The 18,103-nt window shown below is 41.9% G+C and overlaps 1 protein-coding gene across 1 annotated transcript in view; it reads left to right on the top strand.

Moving 5' to 3' along the window:
• Window positions 1-17,049, top strand: part of EIF4E3 (eukaryotic translation initiation factor 4E family member 3) — a 39,587-nt gene extending 22,538 nt beyond the window's left edge. Inside the window, exons 3-7 of the mRNA XM_043442565.1 lie at window positions 1,433-1,527; window positions 3,089-3,149; window positions 6,699-6,765; window positions 10,446-10,601; window positions 15,060-17,049. Coding sequence (XP_043298500.1) covers window positions 1,433-1,527; window positions 3,089-3,149; window positions 6,699-6,765; window positions 10,446-10,601; window positions 15,060-15,106 — 426 coding nt within the window. The 3' untranslated portion in view covers window positions 15,107-17,049. The remainder of the gene's footprint in view (window positions 1-1,432; window positions 1,528-3,088; window positions 3,150-6,698; window positions 6,766-10,445; window positions 10,602-15,059) is intronic.
• The last annotated feature ends 1,054 nt before the right edge of the window (window positions 17,050-18,103 follow it).

Raw genomic sequence — 18,103 nt, 5'->3', positions numbered from 1 at the left:
CCAGCTTTAATTTTTATACAACATGGGCTGAAACAATCCGATAAGGCTGTTTTTTCTGTGTTTGATGAGGATTATCGTTCAGCATAGATAAAATGTCATTTCACCTATGCTACCCTTGGATTCATTTTTCTAATTGTTCTTTTGCCTGTTCTGTTCTCCTCAGATCCACTAGGAGTCCCAGTCTTCCTTGACTTAACTTCAGCACACAGAATATTGTTTCTCATTTGTATAGTGATTCTCTGCATAAATATGTTCATAGTGCCGTGATTCTTGGGCCCGTTCCAAACACCTTGGGCTGAGTTCTCTCCTGTGTACACCCAGTCTTTGTCCTAAGCCTGTTGTACCAGGGGGATTAGTCTGTGTGCCTCAGTTTCCTTATCCATGGAGCAAGGCTGATAATTACACCTTCTACTGAGATTGTCATTAGGATAAATTTCGTAAACATTTAGTTCAGAGACCAGATTCTGGCCCTATTAATCTTGCTGTTACTCTCATTGTTGCTGTTAGGCTACTATTTTTACGTAATCTATTTCTGACTCCCAGCTACCATATGTCTTAGTTCCAGCTGCTCTAACAGAATACTGTAGACTGGATTAATTCGACAACAAATGCTGATTTCAGCTGATTTCTCATGCTAAAGTCCAAAATCAGGGAGCCAGCATGATCAAGTCCTGGTGAACGCACTCTTATTGGGTTTATAGACAGACAGTCGTCTGTTCGTTGTATCTGTGCGTGGTAGAGAGAACTCTCTTCCTTTCCTTATCGGGACATCATGGTGCATGGGGTGTTCCATCCTTATGGCCTAGTTTTGTCCCAAAGACCCCACCTCCTAATACCATCCCAGTGGGGGCTTGGATTTCACTCTGTGAGCTTGGGGAGCACACAGACTTGGAATTCATAACACCTTGTATCTTGGGGAACTTGTTGCTTTGGCAGCTGAGCGGTTCCTTTTTCCTGCTGGGAGAGGAAAGGAAGTGGGGAGTTTCCTGTTTGCCTCCTGTATACCCCCTCCCCCAATCCAAAGTGTAACAGACTCTTTCTAGGCTTAGAAGACAGAGTCTGTGTTACAAGGAAATACGGTTCAGTGCATATATTCAGCACTACTGACTTTATTATATGCCATCTACGTGTCAGAAAAATCATTAGCAAGATCCTTACCCAGTTTTATGTGGAGACACATTGTATAAGAATGGTTGCTTAATAACCATAGTTTCCTGAAGCATACAACTTGGCCCGACTTCAGAAAAGAACATTCTTTAATGTTATGTTACATTTCCTAGCAGAAAATGACAAAGAATACTGAGAAAAATCTAGTTCGAATGGATAGGACTTAATGAGAACCTGATTTTTTTCTTTAATGCATTAGTTTTATAATCTAGCAGTATAGTAAGTCAATACTGGATATATTAAACAAAGTATTTTTCTTTTAAAGATATTCTGGAGTGTGTACAATAATATTCCTCCCGTGACTAGCCTGCCTTTGAGATGCAGTTATCATTTAATGAGAGGAGAGAGGCGACCACTCTGGTAAGTGTCTTCTGTATAATTTGCAGTTATGGTGGGAGGGAAATGACTGTGAACTTAATAAAATTTTAACTTCATGCCAAATTGGAATGCCACAGTAATTTTCTCCTAGTGATGCTGCCATGATTTAGTTTTGAAATAAGTCCTGCCCGCCATCCCTTTCTCCTTGTGCCCCGGGATGATGAGCAGGTGTCTCAGCATCTGCCCATGGAGGACCCCACCACGGTCTCTCCATAAATAGGTCCTCAGTAACTCACTGAAGGGGCCATGCAGGTCTTTGTTTGGGGGCATAGCATCATTTGGGTTTCTTCTTTAATTTGTTCAGTAATGACCCGGACAGTGCAATGAAAAAGCTTATAGGCTGTAGGGAAGGTGGAACCATGCATGAACAAAGATCACATCCCCTCAGACATATCTCACATGGACCACATAGAAAGTGTATGATAGTGGTCATGGCCCACAGTCAAGGGAAAGCTGTCTTTCTTCTTTAATGGCTGGGGTAGTGTTGAGGGTGGGGAAGAGTAAGCTACTTTGCCTGGGCTGGAATCCCAGTTAATAGTGAATCCTTGTATCATGTTCCTTGACTCTTCTAACTCATTTACTCAGTAATGGAAGGGAAATGTATCTTAACTCTTTGACAGTTAATGACAGAAACCTAAACTGAGCCAAAAATGGAATCTTTTGGCCTCTGTAACTAGATAGTCTACTGATGGGGCTAATTTCGGGCAGATCTTGGGTGCTCAGTTGTTATTGGGACTCTGACACTCTAGCAGATTTGCTTTGCCATCCTCTTCCTTGGTTTAATTTTCAGGCAGGTTCTGCCGTTTAGGTGACAAAATGGCTTTCCTAGGCTCCAGTCTTTCACCCTGCAAGTTCATCAATGTCAGCATTCACCAGCCCCAATAAAATGCCAGGGCAGGCTCTCTCTGGCCCCATGTGGGTCATCTTTCCATCCCTGGCCAACCACAAAGACTAGGAGGAGACAACATTCTCACGGGCAGACCTGGGTCATGAGCCCATCTTTAAAGCTAGGGTGTGACATCAGCCATATCAGAAAGTGTCTGACATAAGAGTAGAGGATAGGAAGCTACTTAAAGGGAAATTGGGGTGCTCTTGCCAGAAGAAGGAGCAGTTGCTACAGTGGGAAGCAGCAGATACCTTCTACAGGAGCTGAGTCTCCCATTAGACTTGTGACACAGGGCTGAAAGGCCAGTCAGAGGAGATGATGTCAAGAACATGATATGGAGATGTAAAAGCCCTCACCCCTGTTAGGCACTTGCAGTCCCTCCCAGATACTCTGGGAAGCCTCTCTGCACCCTTCCTTGAGGATGATCACCTTCCCTGCCCTTTTGGCCACTGAATCCCACTCCCCTCTCCATCTCCATTGCCTTCCTTTTTCTTTCATCCGCTTCAGTTTCCAGTAAAACAGACAGGGGTGGGGAAGTTCATTGCAGGATGCTCCGTTTTCTTTTGTTTTTAATGTCATAACCCTAGCCCTAACCCTAGATGTATGCAGGACCACTTCATCCAGTAGTGTAACTTTGAATGTTGGTTTTTGATCCAGGGAAGAGGAGAGTAATGCTAAGGGTGGTGTGTGGAAGATGAAAGTCCCCAAGGACAGCACGGTAGGTTTGTTCTGATCCTTTTCCATAAGCTGAATGTGTGGTTGTTGTTGATTGCATGTGATGAACCTATTGTGCGTTTCAGACAGAGCACCTGGTAGACTCAGAACAGGACTGGGAGTGAGAAATTCAATTCTGAACTTGGTGGTTTTCTTTTTTTTTTTTTTTTAACTTTATTTTGCATTGGGGTATAGCTGATTAACAGGCTTCCCAGGTAGTGCTAAGTGATAAAGAAACCGCCTGCCAATGCAGGAGACAGAAGAGACTGAGGTTCAATCCCTGGGTCGGGAAGATCGCCTGGAGGAGGGCATGGCAACCCACTCTAGTATTCTTGCCTGGAGAATTCCATGGACAGAGGAGCCTGGCAGGCTACAGTCCACGGGGTCGCAAAGAGTCAGACATGACTTGAAGCAATTTAGCAGCAGCAGCAGCATAGCTGATTAACAGTGTGCGATAGTTTCAGGTGAGCAGTGAAGGGACTCAGCCACACATATACACGTATCCATTCTTCCCCAGACTCCCCTCCCTTCCAGGCTGCCGTGTAACATTGAGCAGAGTTCTACGTGCTATACAGTAGGTCCTTGTTGGTTATCCATTTGAAATACAGCAGTGCGTACGTGTCCATCCCAAACTCCGATCGTGGTGGTTTTCTATCTTAAACACTATCACCTTGAAAATACACTGTGAGTCTCTGTAGAAATGGAGCAATAGTATAACTGTATGTATCATAGAGTCTGAACAGCTCCATACCTGTAAACTTTACCAAAAAGCTAATTATGGTTGTGTTGTCCTCCCCAGCTATAGCCAACACGTGGAAGTAGGTTTACATAGTGAAAAGCCTGACCCTGCCCAGCAAAGGCTCGTCCCTTCCCCACTGTAATGACCAACACTCCTGAGAGTGATCCTGGCTTGGAGGGTCTGGACGCATGGGGGGGATTGCATCTCACCATTCTTTAAGGTTTGATGCAGGAGTGTGCTCAGTCTCTCTGTGGGACTGATGAGAACCTGGTTGGTGGCATGGCCTGCTGGGCTCTGATTGGCGGTGGTCATGCCTCAGAAACCTGGGTTTCCTAAGAGTGGGCTCTAATTCATTACACTCACTGAAAAGAACATTCAAATCTGCTCTGAAGTCTTGGGAAACCAAAAGCTTCTTTGAAAATGGATGAGGACTGATGCTACCCAGTCTCCCCTTTTCATGGTTTCTTTCACATGGATAAGTGCAAAGAACTGAAACACCTCTAGGGACCCATAGGCTTGACCAGGCATTGCTGATGCTGAAACTTCAGTACTTTGGCCACCTGATGCGAAGAGCTGACTCATTGGAAAAGACCCTGATGCTGGGAAAGATTGAAGGCAGAAGGAGAAGGGGACTACAGAGGATGAGATGGTTGGATGGCATCACCAACTCTATGAGTGTGAGCCAGCTCCAGAAGTTGATGATGGACAGGGAACCCTGGCGTGCTGCAGTCCACCCCTCTTTGTGGGGTCACAAAGAGTCAGACACAACTGAATGACTGAACTGAACTGAAAGCTATGACCCAGTTTGTTTCTTAAAAATGCAAACTATCATTAAGGTGCCTAGCTACAAGATTTGCCTGTTATTTGATATATAGGATTTAAAAAATGTCAGGGGAGGGACTTCCCTGGTGGTCCAGTGGCTAAGACACTTTGCTCCGAATGCAGGGGGGCTTGGGTTCGAACCTTGATCAGGGAGCTAAATCCCACATGCCATCATTTTGAATTTCATTGAAAACACGTTTTCCTCGTCATGTTCTTTTTTTACTCACAGTAGATGTTGAACTCCAGTAGAAACGATCATGATGGGTGAAAAGTAGCTGAAAGATGTTTGTTCTCCCTCCTGGTCAGCTCACTCAAGCACATTCAGTCAGAAATAACAACACCTTCACGACTGTAGAAATGTCCTCATCCCAAGCCACTCAGCCTCTCTTCTTTGCTGACCAGCGGGAGTCTGGTGGGCTGGCCTTGTCTGCATTCGCTGTGGAACAGGGAACGTTCCCTTCCCGTAACTTCCTCTCAACACACTCACCTTCACCCCTGCTAGCGTAAGAGACTGCAGACAGGACAGAGAGGAAACAGAAAGGCAGGGTTTCTAGGTGGGAGACAGGTAGACCAGGGTCTAGGAAAGAGAAAGGAAAACCCTTTCTGAGAGGGAAAAGTCATTACTGTTCACTGCTATGGTCTTGGTTAAAAATTCAGCGAGGCTGCTCTCAGCTCATTAGAACATGATGATAACACACACTTATTATAGTTAATATATACTGGGCAGCTGGTCCAGAGCACACGCGCAGCTATTTATGGAACAGATCTTAAATCTCCAGTCCTGTTGTTGCAGTCACAGTACTGAGCCCGTCAAATGCATATGTTGACTAATTGCATGGTCACAGCAACCCTGGGAGGTCAGTCCTATTATTACTCCCTGTTCACCAAAGGGAAACTGATGCTCAGAGAGGCTGGTAGCTGGCCTGGGGCATAGGTATTAAACCGGCGGTCATGTTTCAAACCCAGTTCTGACAGCGTTCAGAGCACGTGCACCATGACAAGGAAGAGATACGGGATGAAGAGCTTTTTGAGGAGAAACTGGAAGAACTTGGAGGCCTCCAGTTACTTGTGTGTGGACACTGGCTGTTGATGGATGGTGTTAGTAGATCTTGAGTAGAAGAGGCTTAGTTTTTCTCATTGGGAAGGAGTGGACCAGAAAGTGAAACTGAAAAGTGGAAGTGTTAGTTGCTCAGTCGTGTCTGACTCTTTGCGACCCCACAGACTGTAGCCCGCCATGGCTCCTCTCTCCATGGAATTCTCCAGGCAAAAATACTAGAGTGAGTTGCCATTCCCTTCTCCAGGGGATCGTCAAACCCGGGTCTTCCACATTGCAGGCAGATTCTTTACCACCTGTGCTAATTCTTTGAGGGAAATGCACGTGTGCACACACACAAACAATACACACAGTTAAGTTATTTAGGAGAAACAGAATGCCTTCAAGTGAACAGAAATCTGCAAGTCTCTGGCCCTCAATAAACCAGAAATTTCCTGAAGTGTTTTTCACTTGTGTAACCTTGAAAGTGCCTTATAAACTTCAAGAAAAACAGAAAAGGTTTTTTGAGGAGGATTTTACTAATAGCATTCACTTACAACCAGCTGATACATTTTGAATCCATGAGAGATAAAGAGATTGGAAAATCGTAGGTCATTTGAATGCATTTTTCCCGCATTCATCTCAAATTCATCCCAGGTGGCACTCAAGATCAGGTTTGCCACGTGAAACCTACAGTTCCGTGGACACAGAGTTTGTGACGTGGGATCCCTTGTACTTTCTGTGCAAAGTGATGTGTAAAACAGTATGATCTGTGCCACCACACGAGTGTTCACACCCGTGATTCAGCCACATCTGTGGACCCGCGATACAGGCGTGGATAGGGCGTGAGAGCTGAAAGAAAAAGTGACCTGTGTAGCTCCTGAAGATAATGGTTTAAAAACGTGTATGTGTTTCTTTTCTTTGGTTCTGTCGTGTTTTTTATTCTCTTCCCACACCAGTCCACAGTTTGGAAAGAGTTGTTGTTAGCGACTATCGGGGAACAGTTCACAGATTGTGCCGCCGCAGGTAATGATGCGCTCAGCTCTGGTCATCCCCGCTTGCGTGCGCTTGGCTTGTGCTTGTTCCCTGCTGACGTTTGTTTCCGTGTGTTTGGCTTTTCATATCTCAGGATCGTTTATTTTGTCACTGTGACATTTACTTAGCTTTTTCCCATGTGACCATGGCATTTCAGTGTTATATGTGTAGGTACATATGTATATTTACATATTTGTATATTATGTGCATATACATATGTGTGTATGCTTATATATTTATATATTTTTTGCACATATAGCTCGTCTTCATAGTATCCATGACCATCTGTCTAAGATAAACAGACAGGAAAAAAGGAAAAAAAATTATTTTTTAAATCAAAGTATAATTGGCATACAACATTGTATTTGTCCCAGAAGAAAATGAAATTTGACATTGACTCCTAACACAATTGGTGGTAGGTTTCCTTTATCCATTCCACCCCTTCCAGTAGAGGCAGGTACGTTTGTTGTCTACTGAAGTTTGTAGTTAAGTTGGCACAGTCCTTTCTGTCTCTCTCAATCCCTCACCCTTGCTGTCTGTCCTTCTCTTCATCCCTCTCCTCAGAATGAGCCACGCAGGGGAGGTGGGACTGAATCACCATTAGTGCCTGTGACCCCACAACTGAGGTTAAAATGTAAAGTCTTCAGGACTTTACACACCATTTTCAAATACTGAATGAGTTTCTGAGAGCCCTGTGGATGCATTTCTATCTTACATTTTTAAATCGAAGTATAGCTGATGTACAAAATGCATAAGTTAACATGTGCCCAACATAGTCACAGAGTCACAGTTTCCAAAAGTTATATACTCCCTCTGTAGTCATTACAGAATCCTGACTCTATTCCCCAGCTGCACAACAGCCCTGCAGCTCGTTTTTTACCTAATAGTTTGTACCTCTCAATTGCTTTCCCCATTTTTATTTTGCTGTGATTTTTGTCATGAAACCACTCAAAGAGGTAAATTGAATTGCTAGTTTACAAATTTACTTTCTTCTTGGGTAGTTCTTTCTGAATCCTTCTGAGGTAACATTTAGAATAACATCTTACCTGTTCAGCTTTCAGTTACAACTTTTTTTAAGCTAATTGATATTGATTGATTTGCCCCTCAGACTTCTTAAATGGTGCTGCCTTTGGGAACCCTCCTAGGCTTAGCCAGTTCCACGCAGGTTTCAGGTTTACCTCACTGACTGTTTCATCATCCTACTTTTGTTTTCCTTAATTGTTACACTTCTTTTTTTTCACTGAAGACAGAACCTGGGTTAAGAGGAACTTGTCTTAAAAGTCCAGATCCCTTCTGTTTTAATAGGGGGTAGTTAGCAACTTTACAATATGTAGCCAAAAAACTGTGTCTTGTTAATTATAAACACAGACATCCCTGGGAGAGGAAGTTTTCTGTATGAATTATTCCCATTTCCAGAACCAGGGAAAATAGTCTAAGTAATAATAAATAGCCAGGATTGAGCAAAGGGAGATGTATTGTTCTGTGGTGACATCGGAACGAGAGCACCATTAGCTATTAACCGCTGGCTCCTCATTAACCCAGCTCCCGCACTGCAGCAGGGCAGCTCGTGTCTCTGGTCCTGCCTTCCCTCGTCTGCACGCAGTGGCTCCTCCTAGCTCTGACGCCTTGGCTGCCAGTATCCTAGAATCATCAGGGCCTCGCTGCTTGATGCTACTTGTGAATATTCCATACTGGCCGATGGATCTTCTTTTGCATACAGGCTGTAGCCTTCTTGTCATGCCCTTCTGAAAGTGCTGTGCCAGGAGGCTACACCAAGGTACCAAAAACCAGGCCACACTGAAACACTGACAGTTCAGTGTTTTCAGCACCAATCTGTTCCAGCATCCTTTGACCAATGGTGTAGAAATGGGCAAAACCAAAAGATGAGAAAATGCTAATCTTCTCCTGGCTGAGATTCATGACAATTCTTCAGTGGTCAATATGGAATCTTTCCTCTTTGCTTGCTGATTTTATGTTCACATAAAATTTAACATTGAGCTCTAGCAAATATACTTTGAAGATAAAAGGAAAAATAAGAAACCTGTACATAAAGACACATTTCTTGATGGGCTAATGAGTTTCCGTGGATGGCCATGATCAGGTACTGTTTACTTTGGGGGGGAATTTTTGTTGAGTTGTGACATGTATACAGAGAAGGACACAAACTATACTGTGTGTAGTTTGATAAACATTCCCAAAGTAAACAAATCCCCATAACTGGCATCCACATCAAGGAAGAGAAGGTCCATGGCCCTCCAGAATCTCTCCACACCCTGCCTCCCCCGAAAGGTGGCTACCAGCCTAAATTCTGACACCTCCCACTGATTTTGCCTGCTTTCACACATTTCTATACAGGGAATTATTTAGTATCACATCACACATATTTAGCCCAGAGTGAAATTTATTTTAAAAGGAAAGGGAAAGAGAGAACGAAGGCAAGAAAGGAAGGACGGAGAAAAGAAAACAGTTATTTTGTTGAAGATAAACCCCTGTGGTAATTGGACAGGCCCTCATTTATAGTCTATCTAAGTGCTGGAGCCTTTTAATCCCCAGAAGACACACAGAAAATCTGACAATGTAAATATTAAGATGTACAGATTTACCATAAACGAGGAGAATTAGGCAAAACGTATTAACTGCAGCACAGTTTCTTAACTTCAGTGATGCTCATCATTCACATCTAACTCGTTGATCTTGTGCAGGGGCAAAGGGGTGACCCTAGTTCAGTAATGTGCAGCCAACACGTGAATCTGGAGTCAACAGTCTTTACTCCTGTCATTTGGCTGCAAATTACTATGTATAGAGTGGCTCCATAGGACGGTACATAGCCTTATTTATCCAGGCACCAGTTCTCAAATACCTACCAAACAGCCCCAAATCTGAAATTCAGTCTTTAAAAAAAAAAAGACCTACTTTAATCAAAGTAGATACATACTTCCCTGCCCATTCACTGAAGTGCTGTAATAACAGAGCCACACTTAGGAGATATTTGCTCTCACTTTATACACAGTGCTAACAGATGGTTATTGATTCTCCAGCCCACAGTTAAAATGCCCAGACCAGAAGGGGTATGGCTAGGGAGAAGCAGTAGAGAGCTGGGAGGATTAATAGGACAGGAGCAGACAAGCAAACCACAGAAAGCAGAATGAGCAACTCAGAACACACAGTCTGGGTCCAGTTAGTGTTGGGGCCCAGAGCACTAGCCACCCCAAGATCTCTGAATGGTTGGCAGGAAGTCAGGAGAAATACTTGCTGTTCTTAACAAGGACAGCCAAGCATCGAGGAACAGTTCATGTGAGTTCACTTGGCTTTCAGAGAGCCGAACATTATGCAACTTGTTTTAGAAAAAGTCTCATCAAAACAGAGTTCCAAATAGTCCAAGGCTTCGGTAACATGTTAAAAAGGGCAAATTACTTATCTGGAAAATTTGTTTGGCCGGGACACTCTGTTTATCTAAGTCCCTGGATAAATGTGATGGGACCGCTACAGCTTTAGCCCACTAACTTGCTTTTCTCCAATGATGGTCCCTTAGTATTTATCACGAGTTCTCTTGTGCCACCTTCTTTAGATCATCTTCATAACCTACCAGGAAAATGATAAGTGTTAAAAAGCCAACTCTGGAGGACTTGAAATGATCACTCATTTCTTTTTTTCCCCTGCCTTCCCTTCAGATGATGAAGTAATAGGAGTTAGCGTCAGTGTCCGGGACCGAGAAGATGTCGTCCAAGTCTGGAATGTAAATGCCGCATTAGTCGGTGAAGCCACCGTTTTAGAAAAGATCTATGAACTCCTGCCCCACATATCTTTTAAAGCCGTATTTTATAAACGTAAGTGCTTCATTTCTAGTTACTACTTTTTAGCTTATTCTTTCATACTTTTAAAGACAGAAACTGTGTTGCCAAAGAGGTGAAGGGAGAGTCACTTGAAATTCTATGATCCACTAAATAATTCAATAAAATACATTTATGGGTCTAAAACAACAGTTTAGCCTTAGAAATTAAAATGAGATTTTATTGTCGTCTAAACACATGTATCATAAAAAAAGAGATACATTATTGTTTTTGTTATTTCAAAAATTTAAACCTAATCTCAGACTTGTCATTCTTAGAAGAAATTGCCTTCTATTTGAAGCAACAATAACAAAAAAGTTATTATACGAGTTGGCAGGTAGATTTTCAATCATCCCTTCATAAACAGGGATTTATAATGTGTAACATCTGTATTTGTGGAGGAACTTGTTCTGAGCACAGGCATGATTGAACGTTCTACTGAAATGCTAATACGTCCTCATTACAGATGAGTGTGACACAGAGGAGAATGCACGCATAGTGGTGAAATGTTAACAGTATGAATAGGTGTGTGGACCCATTGTTTCCATCATGATTCATGTTCATTGCTTTTGTGTGCTCTTTTGAAAAAGTCATCTTTTTCATAGTGAAAACAGCTTAGTGCTCTTAAACCAATGTTTAGTAGATCAAACTGCGGGTTATAGTTTTAACAGTTAGAGGAAAGGATTGACTGTCCTGCACATATATGATGAATTTCCTGTTTTCCCAAACTATTCCAAGAGTCAGTAACCCAATTTTTTTCAACCATGGTGTTTCATTGAATCTAAGATGCCTTTGATGATAAGTATTATTTTAGTATTACTAATAAAGAAAAATAAAAGGCTCCTGATTTAACTGTGACACAGTCTTAATTCCAGGGGTCTTCAAATGTGCAGTGGGGAGGTGGGGAGGAAGTGCATCTTAGAATTAATGAAATATACTCCATGGCCGTTTCACTTTTTCCGACCCCTTATCAAAAAGAGGAAGAAAAAAAATCAAAATTTGTTTTGTCAGTGTCTTACTATGGGATGAATCTAAGGCCTCCCTCTTAGGAATCATATAATCGCAAGCCCAGTGATTTAGATTGTAAGCTGTGGGACAGATCTGCTGCTGCAGATATCCAGAAGGTGTTTAGCTTCTGAATTTTAAATGGAAGTTTATATAGAAGAGATAGAAGATGGCACTACACAAGTTGCTTAACTGATTGTGCAGCATGGAAATCACATATTTGTAGATGCAACTTGGATTCCTTCGTTCAGTTCAGTCGCTCAGTCATGTCCAACTCTTTGCGACCCCATGGACTACAGCACACCAGGATGCCTTAGGGGACATTGGATTCCTCAGGGGACATTCACTGTATTTTCAACCCAGACATTAACTGAAAGGTCACCAAGGGTCTTTTTTTTTTTTTCTACTCCCTGAGACTAACTCCAGCAGAAACTCTCCGAAAGGAAGTGTGTTTCACTGCCATTTATGAATGGAGCAAACGCGGTCTTAGATGCAGCTCCCCATATCACTTCAAAGAGGAGAAAAGTGATTTGGAATTGTGAAGTCAGGCACTATGGATTTTCGTCCCATTTCAACACCGTGACCTCAAGCAAGTCACGTTCTCTCATCCTTTCACTTTCCCTTCTTAATATTGAGGAGGTTGGTCTTAAATGATCTCCAAGGTCCCTTCTGCTTCAAAATTCTATGATTAAATTTCTAGCTAAAAAGAAAAATAATTTCTAGCTAACCTGTTGTCAGTTAGCAGCAGACTCAATGTGGTAGAAGTGTGTAGGCCACAGAGGTGATTAGGCCATCAGTGGTTAGGCAAGTTTTTAGGGCAGTGACAATAACCAGGTAAGACAGTGCAAGGGTGAGTCATCACTTCGATGTTGCAATGACTGGGGAGCAGGGGGAGAAAAAGGCCAAACAGAGAGGGGAACGTGCAGCTCCCAGAACAGACTCTCTAAGTGTAGACACCACTGTGAAATTTGCGACTTAGGCTATGGGTCTTAGCAGAAATGTATATTTTAATAGTATAAATTATCATTCAAAAATTCAAAGATTATTCAAATTGGAATTGGAAAAAACAAGCAGTTCTCTTTTTTTATATGAAGCAGGCAGTCCTTTACTCAGTAGAGTTATACACCATCCATTGCAGAATTGATTTGGAAAAAGGAAGTTTGGGCAGAAATGTTCTTCATAGCTGGGTGAAGAACAGTGATCGGGTGAGCCAGATCACAAACAGCCAACTCCACGCCTTTCCTCTGTCTTGTTAAAGTAGGATCCTGGTGTTAGTATTTAGGAGCCACTTGAAGTGGTAGATTTTCTGTGAACAAAGAAACCTAATGAATTTGGGCCAGGCCTCCAGCCGGGTGGCTGAGAGTCAGGCTGTTGATAAAAGTTCTCTGTGCATTGGATACAGATTGGTCATTTGACTAAGAAACTGAAATGAAGAGAGACCTCCTCCCCCGCCACCCCCCAAATTCTGTTAGGTTCTTCAGAGCAGCTGAATGACAAATGTCTTCTGATGTGAGAATTGTTTAGAGCCAAGGTTGGCAAACTGCACTGTCAAACCAAATCTGCCACCTTCCCACCTGTTTTTGTATGGGCTGCAGCTGAGAATGGCTTTCACATTTCTTACTGGTTGGAAAAAAGAATCAAAAGAAGAACTACATTTTGTAACATATGAACGTTCTATGAAATCCACATTTCATATACATATGTATATGTATATACAAAGCGTATTGGCACCTAGCAATGCCGGTTTGCGTACATATCATCTGTGGCTGCTTTCATGTTACAAGGGCAGAGTTAATAGTTGAGACAGAGACCCTGTGACCCACAGAGCCTAAGATGTGTATTCTCTGCCCTCTTCCAGAAAGAAGTTTGCTGATTCCTGGCTTTGAGCTTTTCTATATTCCCTTTCAGCCAAAGCTCACCTAAGGCCCGCAGAACTTTCTCTGTTTCTCAGAATGCACCCCCCCCCCCATTCTGATTGTTCTGTTCTGTCTTCATAACCCATCAGGATGTTACTGTCTCAACGGTGACTGCCCCAAGCTGTCCCTCACACTTAGGAGTAATAAAAATCTGCAGACAGTCCCTTTCTCCTGACATAATCATTTGGTGCCCGATGTTGCTAAGAGACCTGTGACTCCCCACCTTGGTCCAGCAATAACGATATATTTTGTTGCAGAGCAGGCCATGTTTTCTTTAATGTTTATCCTAAAAGTCTTTTTAAAAAGAATTTTAAAAAAACCATAAAAAGTGAAATATTTCTAAAGTTCTGCATATGAGAAATGTTCAGTTACGTCAGCTTAGATTCCTGGATGCTCATAGGAATTGGGTCAACCTGAGGTAGCCCTCAGAGCTATAAAGGGTGCCTCTGCCAATGTTTCATCCAAGTGAAGACCGGGTTTAGGTGAACAACCAGGATAATCCTGAAGGGAAAATGATCCTATTCCCTGCCTCACACCACACTAGTCTGAAGAATCTAGTTCATCTGAAAAATACAGACTTAGGAGAGGCTTAGGAGGTAAAAGGGGCCAGCCCGTGTCTGCCTTCCCAGGACTCCCTTCCTAGCAGGGAAGAGTTGCTGGAACAGACCCTGGGGAATCCTGAGTGGCCCTTGGCTGTGTGCGACCTGACACGGTAACGTTTCCTCTTGAAAGAAGAGGATCCACCCTCGCTTCATGATAATGGTTGAACCAGGTCTAGAAAATAGAATTTCAAACTTGGCCTTTTGCCTTGGAGGACATAGTCTATATTTCACAGTCCTCCTAGTTCCCACTTCCAGTTTATAAAAATGTAAGTCTTTGGAAAATATTTTTGGTCGCATCATTTTTTATTCTAGGGTTCTTATTTGTAATTATTGTCATTTTGCCAGCCAGACCCTTAGGGCTGGGGGAAAAAAAAAAAAGGAAAAAACAAAAACTATAACTGGGAAAAATAAAAGACCCATCCCTTTAATCACACCTCATTCCCCCACAGAGAGTGTTTAGAGGTGGGGGAGGACCTACGAGAATTGTTCCCCCCTTGTGTTGTTCTCTGTTTTGTTTTGCTTTTTATTTGGTTTGGTTTTTCAAGATAGGTTTGTGAATGGCCCTGTCTGGGTTCTGTGAGGCACCCCCCACCCCCAGCCCAGCATCCTGCGGGGGCCCCGTTTTCCCTGCAGCATTTGCTCACAGCCCAGCATATCCTCCTCATCAGCTTGTCAGGATTACTCATCCTCCCCGGCCCAGCAAGAAGAAACAGGCAGCCTGCCCATTGCTTGTTTATTCCCTGTTTTAATTTTCATTATTACGTTTCTCAGGAAATGCACGCCTTAGCTAACAGTTACTGGCACACAAAGGTGTTTGAGTTCTTGCCAACATTTGGGGAAACTGAATGAGATGCCTTAGAGGAGGGTTGCCCCATCCTTTGCTTAAAGTTTTCTTTCCTTTTTTTCTTTTTTGTTTTTTTTCTGTCCTTTAGCCCATGAAGAGCATCATGCTTTTGAAGGTGGACGTGGAAAACACTAATTGCACTCTGTAAAGAATTCTTTGTCCTTTGCTGATTGGTTTTGGAAACGGTCTTAACAGGAGGGAGAGTGAAGAGAAGACCTGCCGGAGCCCGATGCTGGTTCATTTAGAGTGGGTTTCTGCCCCTGCAGATTGAGCAATTAGGACTCAAAGTGGCAGGTGGGGTGGGGGGGAGATTGTGTGGGTTTTTACTGTCACATTACTTGCTTTTCTTTCTTTTTATTTTTGGCTTTATGAATTCTCTGTTCTTTTCTCTCCAGTTTTTTTTTTTTTTCTCTTTTAAATTCCTCATTCAGTCTAATTATTGTTTTCTCTACTCCCCTTTCATTGAGGCATAAGAAATCGGTTTCCCTTTAAGTAGCTGTGCTGTACCTAGTTAATGAGAATATGCATAATCGTGACAATACTGCTTTTGAAAACCACACCGTCCTCCGAGGAACACTAGCTTGGTGAAACCTGTCTTTTGATTATTTGTTGTGACACATTCCTACATACTCTGCACTGGGCATTGTTTTTTTTTTTCTATCCCAGGGAAAAGAAAAACCTTACTTAATCTGATTTTGCACTGACAGCACCCACACCTTTTATTTTTCCTTTTTAATAATTTTTTTTATTGTTAGAAATGAAAGGAAAATAATAGTTGGGTTGCCAAACATGAAAACTATAATCACAGTTGAGTATCAGGATATATATCACACTGTAAATCCTCAGACCGTCTGTGGAAGTATTCTCCAACCAGAATTTCAATTTGGCCTTTTCAAAATAAGGCTCAGAGTGGTAGCAAAGGATTTGTCTCAGTAGGAAACCTTGTAATTTCTGATTTAAAGAGAAGGTGGTATTTTAATTGCTTGAACTAACCTTCTTCTGAATTTTGGGTGTTTGTACCCATTTAGGGCTTTCCAAATCAATTCAGACACATTTTATTAAATGATCCCATTTTCCTGCTCATGTTGTGTGTCGTTTCCAATAATCAATCATCCTCTAGCCTGGGCAACTTTCCCCTGCCTTTTTCATTTAGGAGCAGAAGTTAAATCTCATTTCCAAGATGAATGTGAACATTCACAAAGTTGAACTCTGAATGCATTTTGTTCACATTAATTTTTGGAATTGTTGAGATACATCGTGTTATGTTACCAAATAAATACCAGTTTTAATAGAAGGAAATGACCACCCTCTGGAACACTCAGAATGTTCCCGATTTCCCTCCCCGCACTCTGCCAGGCCTCCTACTACATCTACCTGAAAAAGGCAGGGCCATTTAGAAAGGCTGCCTCCTGCCAGCTTTTTTCTGGAGTCAGGGGAGCTAGGGCATGCTTATACATCTCACAGAAGGGCGGTGCACTCCGAATTTCCTTTCACCCAGGATTTTTAATTCCTCTTGCATTATTGACCAGCAGAGAGAGGCAAGGCTTCTTCCAACCCCCAGCCTGAGTTTGTAAATAAAATTCTCCATTCAAATACTTTAAAGGACTTCAAATCACTGTACCCTTCACTTGCATTACTAACCACATCAACTATAATAAAAAAATGATCATGGCTTTTTTTTTAAATGCTTTGTTTCTAAACTTGAGTTTCTCCACTGATTTCAAAATGAGGTATAAGAATATCAGACCCATTTTCAAAGCCTGGAATTTGTTCTTTTTAAACATTGTACCAGCATCCAACTTGTTTTTAAATTATTGATCAAGAATTGAAAAAAATATTCTGGGCATGAGTTTAAATTCTCTTTCATAATATAAGTATTTTTCCTGATTAGAAGAAAGGTTATAATTGACTTACCTTCTTTATAATTGTCATATATATTTCCTTAAGTAAATGGATTATGAAGTATTTTTATTTTTGAACTTTATTTAAGACATTGTGATGACATGTTCAAGTTTTGCATGTATGTAGCTTTTGAAGAAAAAAAATAAAATAAAAGGAACAGGAATGTTAGGCTCCCATTAATGTTTTCTAGTTTCTATTGTTTATGATCACGAAACATGGCTTAACACACAAAGTAGATTTTTCTGTCCCAGAGAACTTGTGCAACTCTTTCTGACTCTGGAAAATACCAACCGTGAGAAGGATTTAATTTGCCTAAGTTAAGAACCTATCATCTAAATTACTCTGAGAGAGGATTTTGTCAGATTTTGCTTTGGAAATTGTTTTAATTGAATATTTAGTTCATAAGGGACAGTGTATGAACTAAGCTGATTTAATCAGTTTAAAAACCTTTCATTACCTTTTTGGATTAAAGAAGCTAATACTCTTTTGAGGTACAAGGAACTGTCTTGTGGGGCATGTGACTTTCGTGTCAGGGTAGTGTCCCCTCCTTGGCCGCGGCTGGGGAGAATGGGCAGTCCCAGCAGAAGCCTCGTGTCTTTCAGCCAAGTCTTAGCAGGTGTAGCCTGGACTCTGTGTAGAATCATCCACAGTCCCTCCTGTTCAATTGAGGACGGATAATACCTGTTGAAAGTGACTTGTCTGTGTTTCGGTTTTCTTTTGTAAGTGCTTTATGAATGCTGACTTACTCCATTTTGATATTTCCCCCTCCCTCCTCCACCTTTTCTGCATTTCTAAAGTAAGGGTGTAGTTTACAGAGAACATGTCCATTTAATATCATGTACCTATTAAATTCAGGATGTAGTTGACGGAGAAAAATATGGAAAGGAAAACATAGTTCCGGTAAACTTTTGAGTTTAATTTGACTTTGGTCTTCTCCACTCTCTTGAATTTAGCTGATGTCTACATTCTATGTACGGTCACAAAAGACTTTATACTTGAAAGAAACTTTATTATTGGATCCACTTGACATAATGTATAATCTAGCAACAAAGATTGTCTTTTGTGAAAGGACAGGGGACTAGCCAGTGTGATGCAGCTGAGCATTGAAGTCTGAGGGCTAAATCCCAGTCGAAGTTTTCTTAAACAGGGAACACCCTCTAACCCCAAAGCAAGTCACCCCAATTGTGCACTAAATATCTGATCCAGTCTGGCCAATGATACACACGTACA

Source organism: Cervus canadensis, chromosome 22 (assembly GCF_019320065.1).
Source record: "Cervus canadensis isolate Bull #8, Minnesota chromosome 22, ASM1932006v1, whole genome shotgun sequence".
Taxonomy (NCBI): domain Eukaryota; kingdom Metazoa; phylum Chordata; class Mammalia; order Artiodactyla; family Cervidae; genus Cervus; species Cervus canadensis.
This window is presented reverse-complemented; position numbering and strand designations above follow the sequence as displayed.